Source organism: Alosa sapidissima, chromosome 19, assembly GCF_018492685.1.
Source record: "Alosa sapidissima isolate fAloSap1 chromosome 19, fAloSap1.pri, whole genome shotgun sequence".
Classification (NCBI taxonomy): domain Eukaryota; kingdom Metazoa; phylum Chordata; class Actinopteri; order Clupeiformes; family Clupeidae; genus Alosa; species Alosa sapidissima.
In genome coordinates, this window is record NC_055975.1 from 24,624,954 (window position 1) to 24,645,788 (window position 20,835).

Consider the following 20,835-nt stretch of genomic DNA (forward strand, 5'->3'; position numbering starts at 1 on the left):
AACATCAACAATATCAAACCCTCCCAGGTTAGGGCCTGTTTACAGCCATCCCTGTGGCTGGGGTGGGGAGGAGAGATTTGGGGAAGAAAGGTGTCGGCTCAAACGCCTTGTGGGCAAGATTCCACGAAAAAAACAATGAGAGGTAATTTTCAAGAGTTGCCATGGGAACAGGATTTGCGTCTGGGTCAGCGCTGCTGAGGTTGTTTACATCACAAGAGCTTTGGCCAAACTCCCATTGTTGCATCTGGTGTGCACTGACATTGGCACACTCTCTCCTTACTGCCTCGCTTTAGCAAAGGCTATCATAACATCCAGTCAAAGGGGGTAATTTTCCTCTAGCTCTCCAAATATGGTCCTTTATTGTGGGCTCAGGTTTAGGTCTGTATGACTTGGAGAAGTCGGGACTTGTTTAGAATACAAAATTACAAATCTATAGCCTGCCATACCCCATGAACTTGATAACACTTGAACATCTTCTAGAAAGTGGTGAAAAAAAAATACTTTTAATGAATGACCTAATCAGACAAAGGGCAGTCACTGTAGCACAATGGAGCAGAACACATTGTGCAGCCCCTCCCTTATTTTTTCACATTTATTAGTAATTAATAAGATATTAACACTGACAAGAAAAACTAGGTCACTCTATTTTCGGACCAAAGTAAGGGTTAAAAAAAATCACTTGGGTCTCTAGACAAGACTCAAGGAAAAGACAGGTAAAAATAGGCTTCAAGTAACTTTAAGTGGAACAATCATTCAGCAACACGGGGTGTGTTGGGGGTTGTATATAGAGGGCACTTTCATAGGCACATGAATTGACATTAGTTACCCGGCCTAGAAGCACCAAACTATCTAAAGCTCTGGTTCATGTCACCACATATTCTGTCCAATATTGAGCCTAGGAATGCGTATATCGCAGCTGTCACTGAAATATGTAGGCCTGTGTTGGCTAATAAGATGAGTTAGTTGTTCATCTTGTCCTGACACACAAAAAACAATGTCCAATACACCCATGTTCATGTGCTGTCATTTTGGCGGCGTTATTTAACCACACGCAAGTGTGTGCTTATTTTGCATTGAAGAAACACACACGATCAGGCTTCAATACTGGTTGTCAATACGTAACGGGTGTCATATCTTTAATATGCATCCATGCTAAGCATGACGTTAGCTAACTTGACGTTACATTAGTACGTTACATACAGTAGCCTACAGTAGATACATTACTGACATGTAGCGTATTACAGGGCAGACGTTACACTGTAACAAGAAATACTGTAATGTTAGCTTGAAAACTGAGCGACCAATGGAAACCATGGCATGACACGAACAGAATTCTGCAACTGATGTAAAAGGAAAGCAACACTTAACTGCGTAAATTTAACGAACCCAATAGTAATGCTTTCTGCATGTCAACGTATGCCTTCATGTAACGTTATGTCAAACGTTAGCTTTCAGCTCACGACCAACACGACGGCTACATGCGGTTGCCAAATGGTAAAAATGTCCATATCTATTGCAAAATAAGTCTACACAAACGTGATTGAAACAGTGTGACTGACTTCTAAATTCCGAAAATAAACATCACTTGATGAGCTCCAGTTGTTGACCTTAAGCAGATTCAGCACTGGAGCTGTCGTTCCTGGCTCCTAAATGACAGACGAGCAAGCTAACATCGCAAGCTAACATCGCAATGTAACATGAGCTAAGAGCTAGCTGGCTGGTTAGCAGCATATCGAAAAGCGGCCAAAATGGCTTTTCTTTTACAGATATGGAACGCTAAACCGTACAAAGAGTATTTCTTTATCCTCATCAGTCTGTAAAGAAAACTGACTAGGTTTACTTACGACTGATTTGATCTGGTGAGGTGAATTCTGTGGACGGCGCGCTTTAGATGTCCCTGGCCATGCACTCACTCAGGGTACCGCTGGAAATTTGTTTTCTTTCTCAGCTGATATGTGGGCTTCCTGACATCTATCCGGGGAAGTCTCAGCTCATTCATTGGAAACTAGTGGCCCGCTCAATTTGAGGACGTTTGGCGCCACCTTGCGTATTAATACCATCATCCCTTTGAAATTGTGGTCGACGTCTACAAAATGTCCAGGAGGATGTAAGAGGCTACAAACGTAGGCTAGCGTGTTAAACACAATATTGCAATTATTTGAAAATTATTTGAAAATAAAGCAATGCTGTCTAACAACATATATAGGCCTAATCATTATTGCACTATGCTGTGATATCGCTTCTTCCTCTGTCGTTGGCAAGTACTACTGTCCTTATTACTTAGTTGTTTTATATATATTATATACTTTTTATTACTTTTTCTGCTGTTAGTGAATGTTGTGTGTGATGTCTGTATGCTACTGAGACCATGAATTTCCCCTTGGGGATCAATAAAGTATCTATCTATCCATCTAGAGGAGGCTAGGCCTATTTTCTGATGATGCCATTAATGCAAAATTCGCTATCAACTTTGTCTTTTCTTACCATGCAATTTTGGAGAGATGGCATTTGAAACATTTTAATATTTCGATGCATCAGGAAAACGGGTCTGTCAAAATGGTATAGCGATGAGAACCACTTTTAATATTATTATGGATTTCAAAACAGAAGTGCAACCAAAACTTTTAAGCCAACACACTTTTTCGCCCTTACAGAAAGAGAGAGGGCAGTGTCTGCTCACTTACCCTGCTTTTCAGACAGCTGACCCTCCCATTACGAAGTGTTGGATTTCAGTCAAGGGTTGGCTGGGCTGCCGAATAGTCAGCCATGTTGTTTTTGTGACAGAGCTATCAGCAACAGGTACAGTTGGAAACCCATCATATTCCGCCCGAAATATTGCTCTCTGGATTGTACATTCACCATATGATTAACGAAGACACTGACGGGGGAAATGTTCGTTTAAACGGAAACCTCTGGGGATCATTTAGCAGCTCTTTTATGTCTTTTTCGGCTGTTGTGAAAAGTAAGTATCGTTTACCACACTGCTTTTGACTTTGCTAACTCACTGTGTACAGAATATGACCAATGTTGCGTTGCGTTGCTTGTTGTTGGTCTGTTGTTGAAAGCCATACATTATGCTTGTTTGCGTAACAGTCAGATTCGTTGTACAGTACTTTTGTGACATTGTGTTTAAAATACTTGCGTGTGGATAGACGTTTGGATCACTCCAAACCCGACCAGTCTAGACTCAAAGTTTGGTAGGCTACGTCAATTTATGGATTAAGCTCAATTTTTACAAGAGGGTCTTCACTAAAATAGCTTATACATGATTTAAAATGTGAGTTACGGAGATACGTGTAATAAAACTGCCCCCCAGAACTTGTTCAACAAGTTGCAAACTTGTTACTCTGGCGTGAGTCAGCCAGCCCAGGAATGTAACCGTTTATCATCATCAATAACCCACTAACAAATCAGCCCGTTCTGCACTTCATGGCAGTGTTCATAACACTGTCATGGAAACATTCGTGAAGTTTATGAGTAGGTTAAGTGTTGTAACTACTGTCATTACAGCCTCTGTTTTGTCAGGTCGCCTACACTTTCCACATCAGCTTAGTAAGATGGTATGAGTAATCAATATGAAGTTGTAAAGAGGATGGGCTCATAGTTTTTGAATGTGACAAAAGGAAATATTGTGTTCCATTTTGGTTTGTTTTGTGACGGCATTCCAGAATGACACTAGAGTCGCATTTTCTTTCCAGCTCTATCTGCCTGGTTGATTGCGAGGTCGGAATCCCGCCTCTCTCCCAGTACTAGAACTCTCCAGGCCCTTACAGTACATGGAACTCACCATCATGTCACAGTGACCCCTATGACCAGGGCCTCTGGCAGACTGCCAAGGCTGTCTGTTTGAGTGGCCCTGGTGGTCTATTGGGAGTGTGCCCTGGCCTCTGACAGGGGGGCACAGGGAGCAGCTCTGCTCTGCTCTGCTTGTTGCTGCACCAGTCGGTGAATCAGCACTGAAATTCTTCGCCCTCTTGTCCATCTCACAGCTTGTGCTGTGTATGCTATGCTGCAGCTGGATGACAGTATGACTGAAGAGGACCCATCAGCTTTGTGTGTTGTGTTGCAGTTGTACATTTGTTCAGTATATTTCAGAATGACTTTGGTTATCATTTGGATGTTGCTTGCATAACCTTGTAAAGGTTGAACATAGGTTAGGCCTCCTGCATAACCCCCTGGCCATGTTATATTCTTGGTTTTGTCTTTATTGATTCAAGGCGTTTCAGGGTTATGGACGTGCTTGCTTTACGTACTGGACAGACACGTAGCACAATATTATCAGAAAAAAACCCATGCGGGACCAACCATGCTATTTTTCACTGTTTCATGGAGACCTTCAAGGCCTTCTTTGCTTTGCTTTTGTTTCCAGTTCAGTGCACTTCAATGCTCCAGATGGTCCGGTGAAGGACAGCTCAGCTTCCGGGTATGGAACTGGCCTGGAAACGAAAACAAGCCGCATTCCTTGGGCATAATTTACAGACACGTCCACTGTCCCAACGTCCTTGTCACGTCTTAAGGAAACTCTAGTGCAGGAAACTGCAGCACACAGACTGAACAAAGATTGACTGTGTTCACAGTGGATAACATCAAAGTATAGCCCCTCCTAAATCTGATGACAAATGTCTTGATGACCGAATGTGAAATAATGGCAGGGTCTCTTGGGTTGCTGTTCCAGTAAATTCTCTGAGGTGAATTTTAAGCAAACACTCTCCTGATTGACTTAGTAAGGATAAGTCTTTTCTTGATAAACTTGACCCATGACTTGACATGGTTGAGGTGTAATGGTAATTCTAAAGCACCCACAGAACATGGCACTGAGGTTATGAAAATGAGTCTAATGAGCCCAGTGGCTATGGAAGTGATCAACTATGATCACTGCTCTCAGTCGCCTGCCTGCTTGTTTGTTTTGTGAGGGTTGAGGAGTGAGTTCTGCCTCTGTACAGCTCTACCTAGCTACCCAGCTTCTTGTTGCATGGCTGCCCCAGTGTTCCTGGCCCCCTGTGCTACAACCCTTGCCCTGGGCCCTGCTGTGTCCTGGACAGGGGTGGTGCTGGGGCAGATGTGGGCAGTGTGTGTGTGTGTGTGTGTGTGTTTCTCTTCCAGACGCTTTGAGGGCGGTGAAAGCAGAGGCCACATTGTTTGTGCCTGCTATGCTTCCTGTTTGTCTGTGTTCTACCGAGCTCAGCCTTTCTGCCCTCCGCTGCTCTGCTGGCTCCAGGCTCGGCCACTGGCCCGGTTTTGGGGAAGTTTTGCCGCCCGGCTGGCAGGGCTGCTGGAAGGTGGCGACAAGGGGACACACCTAATAATGAGCTCATAATCTATCTTTACCAATTGCAGCCTGCCTCACGTCATTCTGTCTCTTACACCAGAAATTACTCAGCTTTCTGCTATGTCAGACAATCGACCATCTACTGATGTTTTCCTAAACTGCTGCTCACTTCCTAACAATATAACCTTCATAACATAATCTTGAATTTCCCCTGGGGATCAATAAAGTATCTATATCCATCCATCCATCCATCCATCCATAACCTGTTGTCTTTGGCTGTTCCACATTGTTTGTATAGCTACAGCACAGTAGGGGACTTGGAAAGCACCAAACACAGAGTTCTAAAAGGCTGACCAGCTTTATGTTAAATAACGTATGTAAATTAATCATAAGTGGTGCTTATCGACCAGACGGGGCATGGAACTACATGATGCACAGTCAGGCTGACCATGAGAGCAACAGGACAGCATATGACCATCTAACTCCATTAGAAAGATAATACCGATAAGATATTACCGAAAGATAAAACAATTGGCAAAAATTGGCAAATTGTTCCGTAGTGTTGCTGTAAAAGCGATGACGAGTGTTTGTTAAAAAAGTAACAATCTCACTACTTAAAAGGCATCCCAAAACATGACTATAATCTACAACAGCACTGCACAGTACCTTCGCACTGATAAAAGGCCTACTAGCATGCTAACTCTGTTTTGGTGAAAGTGAATGCCTCATAGAGGCTCTCTATAAAGGTTGAGATGTTTCACGCCTCATAATTCTGCATCAGGTAATGCAGACTCAGGCAGACAGCAGACTGGTGGAAGGGGAAAGAGCTTTTTCCCGAACTTATTTGTCAGTCGACTAGACTGTGGTTTACTCGCTACCCACAAGTCAAAAAAGCTTTCCGCTTAGGCATGGGCTTGGACACACGAGAGCCAGAAACAGAGCCTATACCGTGCTGAATGTGGTGCCAAGAGCCTTAATGGCATTTACATGTGTTTACCTAGTAGGAGTTCTTCTCTGTACAATATGGGTATACGTTGAGATTAGCATGTGTTACCTGTGTTTCACACCATGACATTGCTTTACTTCCCACAGTGAGAGGTGTTATCTGATGGACTAGACTTAACATGTGTTTATTTAGTAGAAGCCTCTCTCTGTTTGGTCCAATTAAAGATCAGCGTATAGCCTATATGTTCCATGTGCAGTGCATCAACCCCTTGACTGTCCTGTTGAGCTGCAGGATCAGTCTAGGATGATTTAATGATTCAATTAGGCTGGATAACTCAGTCAACGTCCTTTTAGGCAAGCCCCTCCACTCGGCAGCCATATTGCAATGCATTTTGGGCACTTAGGCATCTAGCCTATTTTGAGTAGAATTGCCTTTGCGCAAGTCTTCACAGCACCAACCTCGCTCCAGTGGCGAGATCACAACAAATGGTTGGTACAATGTTCACAACACATCGCATCATTGGCACGATGTATGCATATGTCGACTTTTGGCTGCGGAAGGGGTAGTATTTGTTGACAACTGGCGTTACAAACTAAACCCATGCCTTTCTATGGAGGATTTTTTGAGAGCTGTGGCTCCTCATTAGAAAGTCTTTGACACAGTGAGTGACTACGTTTACATGGACATTAATATTCCGACTATTGACCTTATTCGATTATGGGGTTTACATGCGTTGTTGGTAGAATATTCCATTCATAATTCCTTTTACATGTAGCACAGCATAGTCCGATTATTACTAGCAAAGACAGTTGATTCTGTAAAAAGTTTCTGCACAGAAATTCTGATAGGACTTTATAATGTGATTAAGTTACACATGCATACAACGCACCTCAATAATGTGACTAAGATTGGAACACTCCACATGTCTTAAGTTGATTATTGCTTATTCCGACTATGACCATATTCAGGTTAAGGCAATCAGAAAATACTGCTTACATGACAGCATCTTATGCTGAATATTGTCTTAATCGTGTTAATACTGGAATATTAATGTATCATATAGTTAGAGGTGCTGTCTGATGGACTAGGTTCTTCTGTAAGTGTGGTGCCCCCTACTCTCCCCCCTGAGTGATGCACTGAAGCCGGACCGGTAAACGGACACCTCTGGACCCTGGGCTTGGATGAGCAGGCAGAGGCCCTCTCCAGCTGAATGCAAACAGCATGCAAATGCATGGCTTTAAAAGAGGAGGATGGCTGGCATACCGCCTGGCACCTCGGAAAGATTTCCTGGAAACGGGGACACTGTTTGTCCATGATGCCCATCATGCCAGCTCTAGGGCTGGTTGAGTTAGGATGGTTAAGGGTGGTCTTGGCAGCTGCACATGTTTATACTGTGCATGTCACAGCAGTGGAGCACTTCCTCGTTATCAGTGTCTACCTATCAGAGACCTGATGGAAACATGACCATCTGTTTTACGTCTCTGGGTTTTTCAGTCACCACAAACCATTTGAATTAGAATAGGTGTGATTAAAAAGGTATAGATATAGTCATAGATATAGATATAGTCTTCAACTATCCAACAGTTTTTAAATAGAGATTTGTCAGTAGTTGTATTAGTAAACAAACCTGTTAGTTTGTGCAGTATGGCTGCTGTAGTTCTAGCATTGCCCTTTATCCCATTTCCAAAATCAAACATTCCCTTTGAAATGTGCCAAATGCTGATGTTTGCACAGCTCTGTTGAGGTCACACGCCCTAATTAGATTTTGTCCTTCTCATCCAGTCGAGTCCCATTGATGGTCTTTGTTTGTTGCCTTTCTGAAATGATGGATCATATGATTGTGCTTTGCTCAGTCATTAAGCAGACAGTCACATGACACTCGGTGGTGGGGCACAACACAGCACAGCTCAGCATGGCTTTATGGAGCAGATGGCTTGCTGGAGCCCCCGTCCATGGTGACCCCAATGCTTGCTGAAGGAAGGCATCACATCCTTCCATCTTTTACCAGAGTTTGGTAACTCTCTATAGATTCTACCCGTGTGTGCGTGCGTGCGTACATGTACGTGTGTGTGTATGTGCTCTCTCTGTCTGTTTCCTGCACACACAGCTGCTGTGCTGAGCAGCAGCCATTGGGTGTGGCAGGAAACAGCTGAGCCATGAACAGGAACACGTCTCTCTCTCTCCCTTTGTTTCTCTGTCTGTCTCTCTCTTTCTTTCTCTCTCTCTCTCTCTCTCTCTCTCTCTCTCTGCTGGTTAATTGCACAGGTTAGCAGACTGCCTGAGTCCGGGTCATGTTCAACCCCCCCCCCAAATACAGGTGATGGTGGGAGGTTGAAACCGGACACTCCCAATATGGTAGTGACATTAGCCCCATGCCAGATGGTAGGTGGTTATGCAATGTGAAAGGTAAGCAAGCCCAGTAGAGATTGGGTTGTAAAGCTAGAGTTAGACCAGGAAGAAGGCTAGTTGTTTCTCAATGCAATATCTGTTATCTTCAGATCCAGATCTTTCACCTGAGAGCAACATGGTCTTTGAAAGTATTGGTCATATTTTGAACTCTTCACGTTGCACCAGGGTTGGACATCTAGAGAGGATTTAGGTGGAGGTTATTCTAGAATCTTTGATTGTACTGAATGCCAGACCACTTCCTGTTCCATGCCTGTGATATCACAAATGTAATATCCCAGAATTCCTCCCACAGATCCAGGAATTCGGAGTAGACACTCAGACTGTCAGGAGACCAACTCCCACAGATGCTGTGACGGCAGCATTTTCACCTCTTATAACAGAGCTAGCAGAAACTCTTTCCTTTTCGATCAGTTAAGATAGCCATCTTTGTTCCTTGACTCCACAAAGTGCACATTTTTGGAGAGTTAGCGCAGGCTTTGTCTGCTCCACCTGAACTGGTTTACTGCTGTCAAGGTCACTGGTAGAGTGGGAACCTCTCTGCCACTGATGTGGTTGTGGTCCGGCTTATATCCACCCTGTCGGACGCCACAGAAATGGCCATTAAAAGGAACACCTTCAAAGACGGAGTCCACAATTTTAATCCAATAGCCTAGTCAAATTCAGCAAATTTCTTCTCACAGTCCTTTTGCTAGTGCATTCCCTGTGTATGCTCAAAAGAGGAGGACAAACCTGTACAAGTGTTTTGTATTTCTACACAGCCCTGGCTCTGTAAATAGGACTGGACCATAGTGGTTCAGACTGATCCGTTAAACGATTCTAACCAAACAGCTTGTTGCCTCTGGAGCAGAGAAGGGAGGGGCATAATTTGAATGGCAGCTGAGCTCATATATAAATATATATAAATATATAATCCATTGTCAGGCTATCAATCTGCCCCACCAGTGTGTGTCTGACCTGAAGCCACTGCCACCTGGCCCAGATCTGGTTCTGATCAGGAACACAGCTACCCAGATGCCATAACTGGGCCAGTTGAGTTCGGTTCAGTTCCTCCTCAGACTCTCTCCGTATACCCAGTCAGCACAAATACTGCTGTGTCACTGAACAAAACTGTGGTAAACGTCAGCTTGGATACACTCTCTCTTTCACATTCCTATGATTGTTTTAAACGTTCCTTGTGGGTTTGTAGAACAGAAGGAGCTTCATTCCTGAGAGCTGAGGTGATTGTGTGGTAAGGTCATTAAGAGTCATAAAGCATGAGAAACTGCCCTGTCTCTGTGTAAGTGATGCTATTAACCGGTGTCTTGTGAAGAGCACACAGAGTGACCGGATGGCGAGTGTCTCCACTCTGGCTGGGAGCTGGTATTTCCTATAGGGGATGGATGTCAGAGCAGAGGTGTCTCGTTCCCTGTGACTTTGCCGGGCTCTTCTGCAGTCTCTCTCCCCATCTGTGTGCCCCTCACCTACTGTACCGCCTCTTCTCCTAACCCTGTCTTACAGTAGCTATAGTTTCTCTCTCTCTCTCTCTCTCTCTCTCTCTCTCTCTCTCTCCCTCTCCCTATTTCTCTCTTTTCCTTTACCTCTCCATCTCCCCCTTTTCTCCCTATATCTCTCTTATTTCGCTCCTTATTTCTTCCCCTCCTCTCTCTATCGCTCTCTCTCTCTCTCTCTCTCTCTCTCTCTCTCTCCCTATCTCCCTCTTTCCCCTTATCTCTCCTCTCTCTCTATCTCTTTCTTTCCATCTCTCACTCTCTCTCCCTTTATATCCCTCTTTCCCCTTATCTCTCCTCCTCTCTCTCTCCTTCTCTCTCTATCTCTTTCTTTCCATCTCTCACTCTCTCTCTCTCTCCCTTTATATCCCTCTTTCCCCTTATCTCTCCTCCTCTCTCTCTCCTTCTCTCTCTATCTCTTTCTTTCCATCTCTCACTCTCTCTCTCTTATTCTCTCTCTCCATATCCCCTGCTCTCTCTCTTTTCAGCTCCTCCCTCTCTTTGCTCACTCAGACCTGACCAGGTCCTCACACAGCTCTGGTTGTATTATTGATGAGACAATGTTTCTCCCTCTGCGTGTGTGTGTGTGTGTGTGTGTGTGTGTGTGTGTGTGTGTGTGTGTCTAAAGCAGATGACAGTCAGCTAGCCTGCTGAGGAGAGGATCGGGAGTGATCGTCCTGCATCCCCGCCCCCTTATCCACCTGCAGTCATGAATGGTAAGAATGGCACAGCTTTGCCTCTATGTATGTATGTGTGTGTGTGTGTGTGGAAGAGAGAGAGAGTTTGTGTTTGAAATCACTTTGTGAGTTTTATATACCCGTGCCTTGGCTGTTGGCTCTCTCAACTCATTTCTTTCTGCTGACTGAGCTACACCATGGCACTACAGTATTAGTGTGTGTGTGTGTGTGTGTTTGAGGTGCTTTGAAGAGTTCTGGGGTTGTGGTTGTGTACTCTCTGATCTCTCTTAGTTTCTCTGTGATTCTGCTGAATCTGAGTCTGACCTACACAATGGCACTATTGCTGTGTGTGTGTGTGTGTGTGTGTGTGTGTGTATTTCTGTCCTGTAAACAGATGGCTCTGCCCCTCTGACTGCTGGGCTAGTGAGAGTAGAGGAATGTGATTGATTTGTGCAGTAAAGTGCAACGGGAAGCATTGATTGTTTTTTTTCTCTCTCTCTCTCTGTGGTGAGCAGTGACCGCTTTGTTGGCATGAGCAAACAGTGTATTTCTATAAACATCTACTGTTTTGTGTTTATTTACAAACAAGAATCCATCCTTGAAGTGGTGTCTCCATTTGAATAGGTCTTCGAATAGCAAAGACCAAGCACGCCCAATGAAACTGTGACAAAGTTGAAGCATATTGTGTGCTGTCCAGGCTGGTGTGTGTTTCGTGTGTGTAAATGCGTCAATGGGAGTTAGGTGTGCATACACTTGTTGTCACTTGCTGTTCTTGTTGGAGACATGCTGTTGGTCGGACATGTGTCTTATTTCCTTTTCTGAACAAGTAAGAGTGTAAACATCAGCTTGTCTTTCACTAAAGATAATATGATCTGCTTTTGTGCTGCCAAAGTGGATTTGTTTTCTTTACAGAAAACTGTTTGCGTCCTTTTTTAGTTTGACAAACAGTGACAGACATGCATTAGTTATACTAGAATTCCATGGCAATAACCTATCCATGTCTATGATGATGAAGGCTAGCAATACTGCATGCACAGAAACAGATAGCTTTTTCAGTACTCTCTCTTTCTGCTCTCTTTGTTCTTGATGGCGTCCATATAATTTGTCCTGCGATGATCTGTATGGCTTTTGCCGTGTCTAAGTCTTAGGACAGTGAATAGATTATCAAGTTCAAGGTTATCAATGTTGCTCAATGTTCCAGAATGTTCCATAATATTCCATGTGTTCCATGTGTTCTGATTGGCCGATTGCCTACTGTGGATTAAAGGACTCCAGAAGAAATATTTATGCCAAATACCAATGGACAACAATACTAAGGGAGAAAAGTTGCCCAATGTATCATCAGCTTTAGGGTTTTCAAGAACAAATAAAACTTGTATTACTAGTAAAAACTAGTATTGCAGGCATTGTTTGAACGATCCCTTTGCCCTAGTTAGCCTGTCAACATCTAGCCTTTGTGGGAATGTTCAGATAGCCAGTAAATCTGTTGTCTCTGTTGTTCATGAAACAGACTGTCTTCGGAGCCAAGAGCTTCTGCAGTCCAGGCCTTTGTACTGTAGGCCTACTGGCAGTGTAAAAAACAACCGTGACTGCCAGATTGTCCGTCTGGACTGAGGAGGCCACATTATGTCATTCTCACAAACGTTCGCACCAGTAGCTTTACTATTGTATGCCTTAGAAGATTTAAAGCCCACAATCTTCTCACATCAAGGTCACAATTATGTGCAATTCAGCAGTGTAATTTATTGCGCTGTGCTGTCGTGTCAGGTTTCCGTTTGATATATGGGATCTATTTTGGTTTTGAAATGCAAGTTGAGGATGTGGTGGCCATGCCCAATTGAAGATATGCAGGATTTAGTCAACTCAGTAGACTTAATACAGGGATAGTGCTCATCGTGCCATGAATTTCTTGTAGTATAATTCCTTGCAAAGGTATTTTCTTCTTCAACTCCAGGGTTATGCCTTTGACTTAGCATATTTCTATGCAGTATTGTAGTTTGTGAAGTGCTGACCTTGCATTTAATTTCAGAGTGACTCATAATATGCAGAACACCTTAAAGCTGTTCTTATTTCACATGCTGATGTTCGAACATACTGTGTAGTGATACAGGGTGCATGTTGCGCCCAAGAAATCTCTAACTTTATTACTTTCTATCCTTCTCTTGCCCTTCCTTCCCCCTCTCTTTTACTCTCCCCCCCCTCTCTCTTGTTCTCTCTCTCTCTCCCTCTCCCCCTCTTTCTTGTCCTCTCTCTCTCCCCCTCTCTCTCTCTCTTGTTCTCTCTCTCTCTTTCATTCTCTGTATGTTTGTAGGTGCTCGTAATATGTGGGCCATCACTCCTGATGAGCGGGAGAAACATGACAAGCAGTTCGACACCCTCTACCCTGCCCTGGGCTACATCTCCGGTATCCCATCATGCACCTCACCCACAACCACTCACATTCATAGATATATCTATGGTCACTTCATGTGACTGGGACCAGATAGTCAACTATGTGTCTCTGAGTTGATTTCTCTTACAATATTATTTGTACTTGTATTGTCTGATTTGAATTTAAGATTTAAGCGTGGTCTAATTGAAATAGAAGTGGAATCAATTAAAATCTGTTGTGTATCTAGACCACTCTGAGTTATATCTACATGTATATGTCGGTAGGCTAATTCTGTTCTGTAACTGTAAATACACGTTTTGAATCCTTGATTTATCCATGTAAATAGGTGTCATTTGTGGCTGTGCGGTTGCTTCTGCTCTGGGTTGGGCTTAGCTGTGTTTATGCGTCTGGAGGGACAGGCGTGCGCGTATATGAGGCTCATCGTGCTGCCCTCAGCTCTGCTCCCCAGCGCTCGCTCGCTCGCTCGCTGTTTGGGCACAGGGCTCCTGAGCAGTCGTAACTCTGGTCCATAACTTACAGGCTGTTGTGTTGCTCTCCACAGGGGACCAGGCCCGCAAGTTCTTCCTGCAGTCTGGGCTACCCGCTGCAGTGCTGGCCGACATCTGGTGAGCCGCATTTCATGCAACAGGCCGGGGGGGGGGGGGGGGCGGGGTGGAGAGGGGGGTGCGGAGATAGGAGAGCGTTTCATGTGGGGGTTTCCACAAATAAACACATTCCATAGACCTTATATTTATTGCATTGATAGAAAAGACATTATTTTTTTACCCATTTTTTATAAAAATGGGTATTCGCTTCTCTCACCTTTTCCCTGATGGAAGACATATTTCTTCTTTGATAAAATATTTGTCACCGTGTTCACTTTTCTCTTTCGCCTTTTCTCTTCTTCTCCTATTCAATAGAGATCTAGCGGTTACGTCACAAATACAATTTTGTTCCACTGGCAGGAAAAAACGGCTGTCTGATCACTAGCCTGCCAGCCATTTGCCGCCGAATATCGGTGAATCCCCCCACTACCAAAACATAATAATGTATGAAGAATCAATCATTTTAGATAAATATACTCGAGAGCCACAAAATCGGACATTATGTGATAACCCTGATAGGAGGCCTGATACATGTCCCAGTGCCTTTAGCTCTCAAATGCATGCAGAAACACCTTAATGGCATTATGTGTTTTTAAAATGCTCCAACAGTAGCTAATACTTTCTATATCATTGCAATGTCTGTTTGCTCTCTATGAAAACGGAACAACAAACCTTTGTCTTTCTGAAGTTTATCTTTGCATATCAGGGTGCAGTAGCCTAATTGCCTAAGATCTTGACAATAGTTTTACCAACCAATTTGCTGTTTAAACTCAGTTGACAGACTGGCGCCGCTCTGAACTTTCCTGCGAGTACAGGATAATGACATCAACCACTACATCGCTATAGTTTGCTCATGTACAACTGTTTGTTTTCTACTAATGTCCCTTGTCCATTGCTTCCGTTTGGTTACTTTTAGAAATAGGGACTCCTCTTGCATGTTCCGACATTGATAAGTCTGTAGTATAGTAAAAAGCGTAGCCTTCTGTGTGATTTTCTAGCCTCTAAACTTCAGTAGGGCCTGCCATTGTGATGTGACCAAACTGTACTGTTTGGCTTTCAACCATGAGATGAACTACACTGTTCATATGTTCAGTGTCAGGAGTGTCCCTGTTCCTTGGTCCATTGTTTGTTTACATCACAAACCCTCTTTTCATAACATATTTATGGTGAAGCAGTGCTGACGTCATATTTGTTAGCGTGGTGTTATTTCACAAAATGCATGCCCTGCTGTATTAATGCGTGTACGATTGATAGTGTGGTTCTGTGTCTGACGTATATGTGTGTGTGTGTGTGGGTGTGGGGTCTGTTTGGTGCAGGGCTCTGGCTGACATGAATAAGGATGGGAAGATGGATCGGCTCGAGTTCTCCATCGCCATGAAGCTGATCAAGCTGAGGCTTCAGGGGCAGAATCTGCCCACCGCCCTGCCCATCATCATGAAACAGCCCCCCGTACCTGCCCCCTCGCTGAACCCCTCACACATGGGTAGGAGTGAATAATGTTGGGCAGGTTGTTTGGGTGTTTATTACCCAACAGGCATATTTGAAGCCTCCACCAATAATGACAGGATTTCATAATATAGAGTAGGAGTGGATAATGTTGGGCAGGGATTCACTTAGACACCAAACATTTCAATTGCACGCCATCCTAATTGTTAGTGGGTTTGGATAAGTGCATGGATCACAATGTGCATCTTTTTAGACGAGCCTATCTTTTTCAACCGCAAGTTTTGGCACAGCGCCACCTGTGTGTGGAGGTATGAAATGCAAGAGGCAGGGCAGGCACTTTGCTCTGTGAGGCTGAGGGATGGACAGATGGTGGATTATGCAGGACAGTAGGCTCTTCACTAGACTAATGAGAGCCACAGGCTCCTGTTTCACTCCTCAAAGACGTCCGGACTGGAGAGTGGGGAAACATATGCCGAATATCAGGGGAAAGAATATGTATGTAATCAGACACCGGGCTGGCTGGTCAAACTTCTCTGTGTTTGATTTGGAGTGCTTTATCTGGGCTCTGCCCTGTGTTAATTATAGCGTACTTGTAGTGCTTTTGTGATTGTTTCACAAAGATTATTATGTCTATGTGCAAATATACACATTTGGTTGTGATGTATCATGTAGTTATAGACAGTAGGTGGTTGACTTGCAACCTTGTGTTCTTGTGTGGGTCCGTGTCTATGTGTGTGTGTGTGTGTGTGTGTGTGTGTGTGTGCGCGTGTTTGTGTGTGTGTGAATAAAGTATGAACAGTGCTAACCTGGCGTTGTCCTCGTTGCAGGAATGGGCTCGATGCCCATGCTGACTCCCATGCCTATGGGGGCGCCGATGAGCTCCATGGGCCCCATGCCTGGCATCACACCCATGATGCCCACAGGAATGGGAATGGGAATGGGAATGGGAATGGGCTTGGGCATGGGCATGGGCATGGGCATGCCTATGATGTCCTCTGGCTTGCCCAACGGCACTGTGGGCCTGTTGCAGCCAATGCCACTGTCCGGGGGTAAGTCCTGCAACAGTGTAGGAGTCTCTATGTGACTGTGCCACTGTTGTGAGAGCATTCTGTAATTGGCTTAATGCACTGTCACTGTCTGACCGTGCTTATGAGTGTCCAGATGTGAGCAAATTTGCATGAAACATTACATTTTTAGAGAGAGTTCCGTCTCTGTCTTCGGTCATAATTATTGTCAGTATATTTTGACAATCTGAGCATAAATTTCCTAAATCGATTTCTTGCCTGTAAAGCATGAGTCAGAGTGTCAGTCCTAGTGCAGAGCTTATTGTATGTGTGGGTGTGTACTGAACTCCACTGAGTTTCATTTGGGTGTGTTGGAGTGCCTTTAAGCCAGTGTAAATACATTTGTTATTTGTAACACAGAGATTGTTTACTTGCTGTACCAATGCTATCATAAAGGGCAGTAGTCACTCACCACACCTAGTTAGTATGACAAGAGCATTTATAATGGAATGTGCCTGGCTGATGATGTTGATTTGCCATGTGTGGTTTTGTGGTTTGTATGCCTGCCTGTCATAGCCTGAAAGTATTCATTTCATATAATAGCCCGAGCATGTGATTTGCAGTAACTTGCACAGTAGCCAAACAGGCAGTTTTGTAATGAAGTTAAAAGTGTGTGTGTGTGTGTGTGTGCGTGTGTGTGTGCGCGCGTGCGTGCGTGCGTGTGTGTGCGCATGTGTGTGCGTGTGTGTGTGTGTGTGTGTGGGCATACACGTGTGTGTTTTCAGGCATGCCTCTCTCCGGCTCCTACTCATCCTCCCCGTTGGGATTCTCTGCGACTCCAATGAATAAGGCGTCGTCTCTGCTGGATCTCTCCTCCAGCAGGTAAGGTCCACACACAGCACACTAGAACTCACCTGCAGCAGGTAACACGCTACTCCTCTCCACTACCGCCAGCTATCATGTGGGATCATGTTTCTCCATGTTTTTTTCAAATGTTTTTTTTTATTATTTTTTTATCAATTCTATGCAGAAATGTGTGCCTTCTACATGGCATATCTCTTTAGCCAATTCATTTTGGTATCATCTTTCATTCATTTCAATGGAAAGAATAGATAAAACCACCAGCTGATCTCACTAGCCAGCTAGACTATGTTTGGTATTACATAGCCTAACTATGCCCCGCATAAAGGAAATGTAAGTGTTTATTGCAGAAGATCAATAACTATATCACTAGTAACACCAGTTAGCTGCTAGCAAGCTTTTATCAGCTGCCAGCTGTGCAGTTGTTGGTCTTGTTGTTGTTGTTGTTGTTGTTGAGGTTGTTGCACACTTTAGACTTTGCTAGCTTGAGGCAGTTAGCTTGCTAGTTGTAGCACTCCTGAGCGAAACCCCTTACTTACTTACAGGCGGAGTATATGCTGCAACAATTAGCTTCCACTATAATCAATGGAACTGGCTATACCATACGGGATAGCGGCACGTTCGTTCGAAAATTGAGACCAAGCTTCTTAAAATATTTGTACGCTCCACAAACGTAGCACTTCAGTTTTGTGCCTGGCGTAGCCTGCCTGTAAGTCATGGTTTAAGGGACAGCAGGCATATGTTTAGCTGTTACTTTCCCAGAAATCCGATCCCTGCCCTTCAGGTACGGCAATCCCCAGAATAATCAGAAGAGTTATAGATCTGAGCTAGGCAAGCATGCAGTAGCCTGAAAAGTTGTGGGTTCAATTCCCGACTTCTACCACTGTGCCCTTGAGCAAGGCACTTAACCCCAAGTTGCTCCGGGGATAATATACCTCTGCATGAGAGAGCTTTGTGTTTTGCATTCATCAGTGACCTGTCTCAGCTATCAGGTGGAGTTTCGGCCTCAGCTTCCATTTTATGTCTTGTGACTATGAATCACACTGTGTATGTTACGGTATGCCGTCAGAGTGTAAAATAGGGTAAAACGTCTTCCTGTTCCTGTCCTTGCTGTGGACGGTGCCGTTCCAGTGGTAGTTGGTTTACACGGTAGGACGACGTCTTGTGAAATGGGCTAATTGATCTCTCTGGTTTCCCAGCTCCAACTCCTCGTCCACCACGTCTCTGGCGAGCATCTCCCCGATGATGGTCCCCTCGGACTGGGCCGTTCCTCATGGCTCTAGGCTCAAGTACAGGCAGCAGTTCAACGGTCTGGACAAGCAGATGACGGGACATCTCACAGGTGAGTCTTGGAGCAAGAAATGTTCGTTCTGTTTGCCTGTGAGTCCTGAGTAAAGGTTGATTGACCAAGCCACGCACAGCTGGGTCTTAGGTATGAGCTACACCAGGCGCGTAACTGAAGCGCTCCGTTCGTGACGCGTATCGCGTCTGGTGTAGCTACTTCCATTGATTATAGTGGCAGCTAATTGTTGCAGCAGACGCTACGGAACGCTTCAGTTACGTGCCTGGTGTAGCTCATACCTTAGGCCCTTATAGCCCTTCCCCTTCGTTTTTGTTCCATGTGAGGGGAATGGGTATCACAATTCTCTTTTGGATGGAGGGGTAGGGCCAAGTGGTAGGCCTATGCAGCTCTTCAAACCAAGATTTTCCAGGACCACACTTGAAACGAAGGGGTAAGAGAAATGTCCCAGTATACATTGGTTACACTGGAAAAACAGTTAAGCACACCGAGAGACTCATTAATGTAAAATTTTGGGATTTATATGAATTTAAAATCATCATTGTTTTATGTTACATTCAATCTTGGGTCCTGTTCTTCATAGGAACGTTTTTAAAAAATCGTTTAGTTTGTGAACATTAACATCACATTATTATTGCCGATTGGTACGATAGTCACACAGTTTGACATATTTCCATGTCTGATGCCCCGCGGGTTGATTGACAGCATACCACGTCCGAAATTTCACTTCTGCCCAGCAGCAGCAACATTTGTTGAACTTTTGTTGAACCCATAAGTCCCAGACGCAAATGTCAAATTTAGCTGAGAATGCTGGAAAAAGATTCTCTGAGGACCACATGGGTGAGTTGTGAAGTAAAAAGAAAAACGCCTCCATCTTTGACATGTTTAGGAGACACAGCCCTGTTAGGAGACATGTTTAGGAGACACAGCCCTGTTAGGAGACATGTTTAGGAGACACAGCCCGGTTTCCTTGGTGAGATTTAGCTTGTTCAGTCAACAGAGTTCTTCATGTTGCTATGGTCAATTGGTCATGTTAGTTGAATCCGCCTTTCAGTGAGCGTGATCTGTTTTTTTTGTTTCCTAGTTGTGCCATTCTTTCTCCGACGGGAACGTTTGACTGGATGAGTAATGCTTTTTAGCCAATGAGGTGGCATTTTCTTCTGAAAAAGAAAACAATGGCTGTACATTCCTGAGAAATGATCGCAGGAGTGTTCTGTCACCTCGAAGAATCTGACACACAGGGGAATGTCGCTGGTGTGGGAGTGAGTGGGACCGGACAGCGTAGCGGGTTTTCACTGTTTTAACTCGACATTAGCAGGACTTCACACTCCTCGGGCAGCTGAGAGACACGTTTTATATTTCCCCTGCTTTCACCTTCTTTTGTTTGGGTGTTTATTACTCTGTCGTTTATTTAAGTTGAATTGTTGCTAGGCTCAACTCTGAGGAGACAGAGCCTTCTTGCCAGTGCCGGAAAGCAGGGCATTACTCGTCAAACGAGTTAAGTCACTACACATATAAACTTCCCACTCCGCCATTGAGGCACTGTAGTAAAAATTATTTGTAAGAACATACTGTATACAAATGTAATTTTACCTGCATTAGCCTGTCTCCCTCATATTTGCATTAACTGCTGTACTTGGTGAAGACCCGCCTCGACCATTTGCAAATCAAGTCTTTTGTCATGTACAACAACCCAACTTTTGTCTTATGGCAGACTTCACCATAGGTGGTCGGCGCCAATTAAGCACGCATATGTACGGGGCGTGTCTGAACTTTTCCACTACCACAGACAAAGACCCTGCTAACTGAGGGCCTGTCCACACGGAGACGCTTTTTAGGTTAAACGCAGAGGTTTTGCTTCGTCTTGGCCGTCCAAACGAATCCTGTAAACGCACTGCCCGAAACCGCACTTTTCTGAAACCTGGTCCCAGAGTGGAAAAATCTGAAACCGTAGCCCGTTTGAATTTGTTTAGACAGCGAAACCGCACATCCTGCTCGAGTATCGATGATGTCATCGCCACACCTCAGCTGCCCTGGACTTGCACTTATATGTTTTTTATGCATTCTAGCTACTGTCAGTGACGCGAGAGAACTTAAGTTATTAGGAAAGTGCGGTGTAAGTTTAGGCTACATTAATTTGTGCGTAGTGCCAGTGTCATTCATTTATTTTACATGTCTTACAACATACATGCATTCACAGTCGAGTGAAATTAGATATAAGCATAGGCCTACAAAGACGCTTAGAACTCACGTTAAGCCGATGGTAGCACACTGAATGCGAATGCACGATTTGATGCAGGCAAAAGTATTGACTGTTACTAACGAAGGTTTTATAGCAATATTATAAATGTGGCGACAGAATAGCCTAGAACTTGGGTAAGCCTTGCGTTTAGTAGCCTAATTGCGGTGATAGCCAAAACTAATGTGAATCGCCGACTATCCTACAACCAAAGAAAGTAA

The 20,835-nt window shown here is 44.3% G+C and overlaps 2 protein-coding genes across 6 annotated transcripts in view; one reads left to right on the forward strand and one right to left on the reverse strand.

Moving 5' to 3' along the window:
* Nucleotides 1-2,105, reverse strand: part of cnsta (consortin, connexin sorting protein a) — a 35,696-nt gene extending 33,591 nt beyond the window's left edge. For 2 of the 3 annotated variants that reach the window (XM_042072738.1, XM_042072737.1), the window contains exon 1: nucleotides 1,845-2,103. The gene's annotated coding sequence lies outside the window, so the exon portion shown is untranslated. Of the gene's footprint in view, nucleotides 1-1,844 lie in introns of all 3 variants that reach the window. The other variant, XM_042072739.1, reaches the window with a different exon arrangement.
* A 620-nt stretch (nucleotides 2,106-2,725) lies between these two features.
* itsn2b (intersectin 2b) overlaps nucleotides 2,726-20,835 on the forward strand; it is a 45,779-nt gene continuing 27,669 nt past the window's right edge. The window contains exons 1-8 of one of the 3 annotated variants that reach the window (XM_042071691.1): nucleotides 2,726-2,962; nucleotides 10,740-10,827; nucleotides 13,100-13,192; nucleotides 13,722-13,785; nucleotides 15,081-15,247; nucleotides 16,038-16,259; nucleotides 17,000-17,096; nucleotides 18,275-18,417. In XM_042071691.1, coding sequence (XP_041927625.1) covers nucleotides 10,821-10,827; nucleotides 13,100-13,192; nucleotides 13,722-13,785; nucleotides 15,081-15,247; nucleotides 16,038-16,259; nucleotides 17,000-17,096; nucleotides 18,275-18,417 — 793 coding nt within the window. In that variant the 5' untranslated portion in view covers nucleotides 2,726-2,962; nucleotides 10,740-10,820. The remainder of the gene's footprint in view (nucleotides 2,963-10,739; nucleotides 10,828-13,099; nucleotides 13,193-13,721; nucleotides 13,786-15,080; nucleotides 15,248-16,037; nucleotides 16,260-16,999; nucleotides 17,097-18,274; nucleotides 18,418-20,835) is intronic. The other 2 variants (XM_042071689.1, XM_042071688.1) reach the window with 2 other exon arrangements.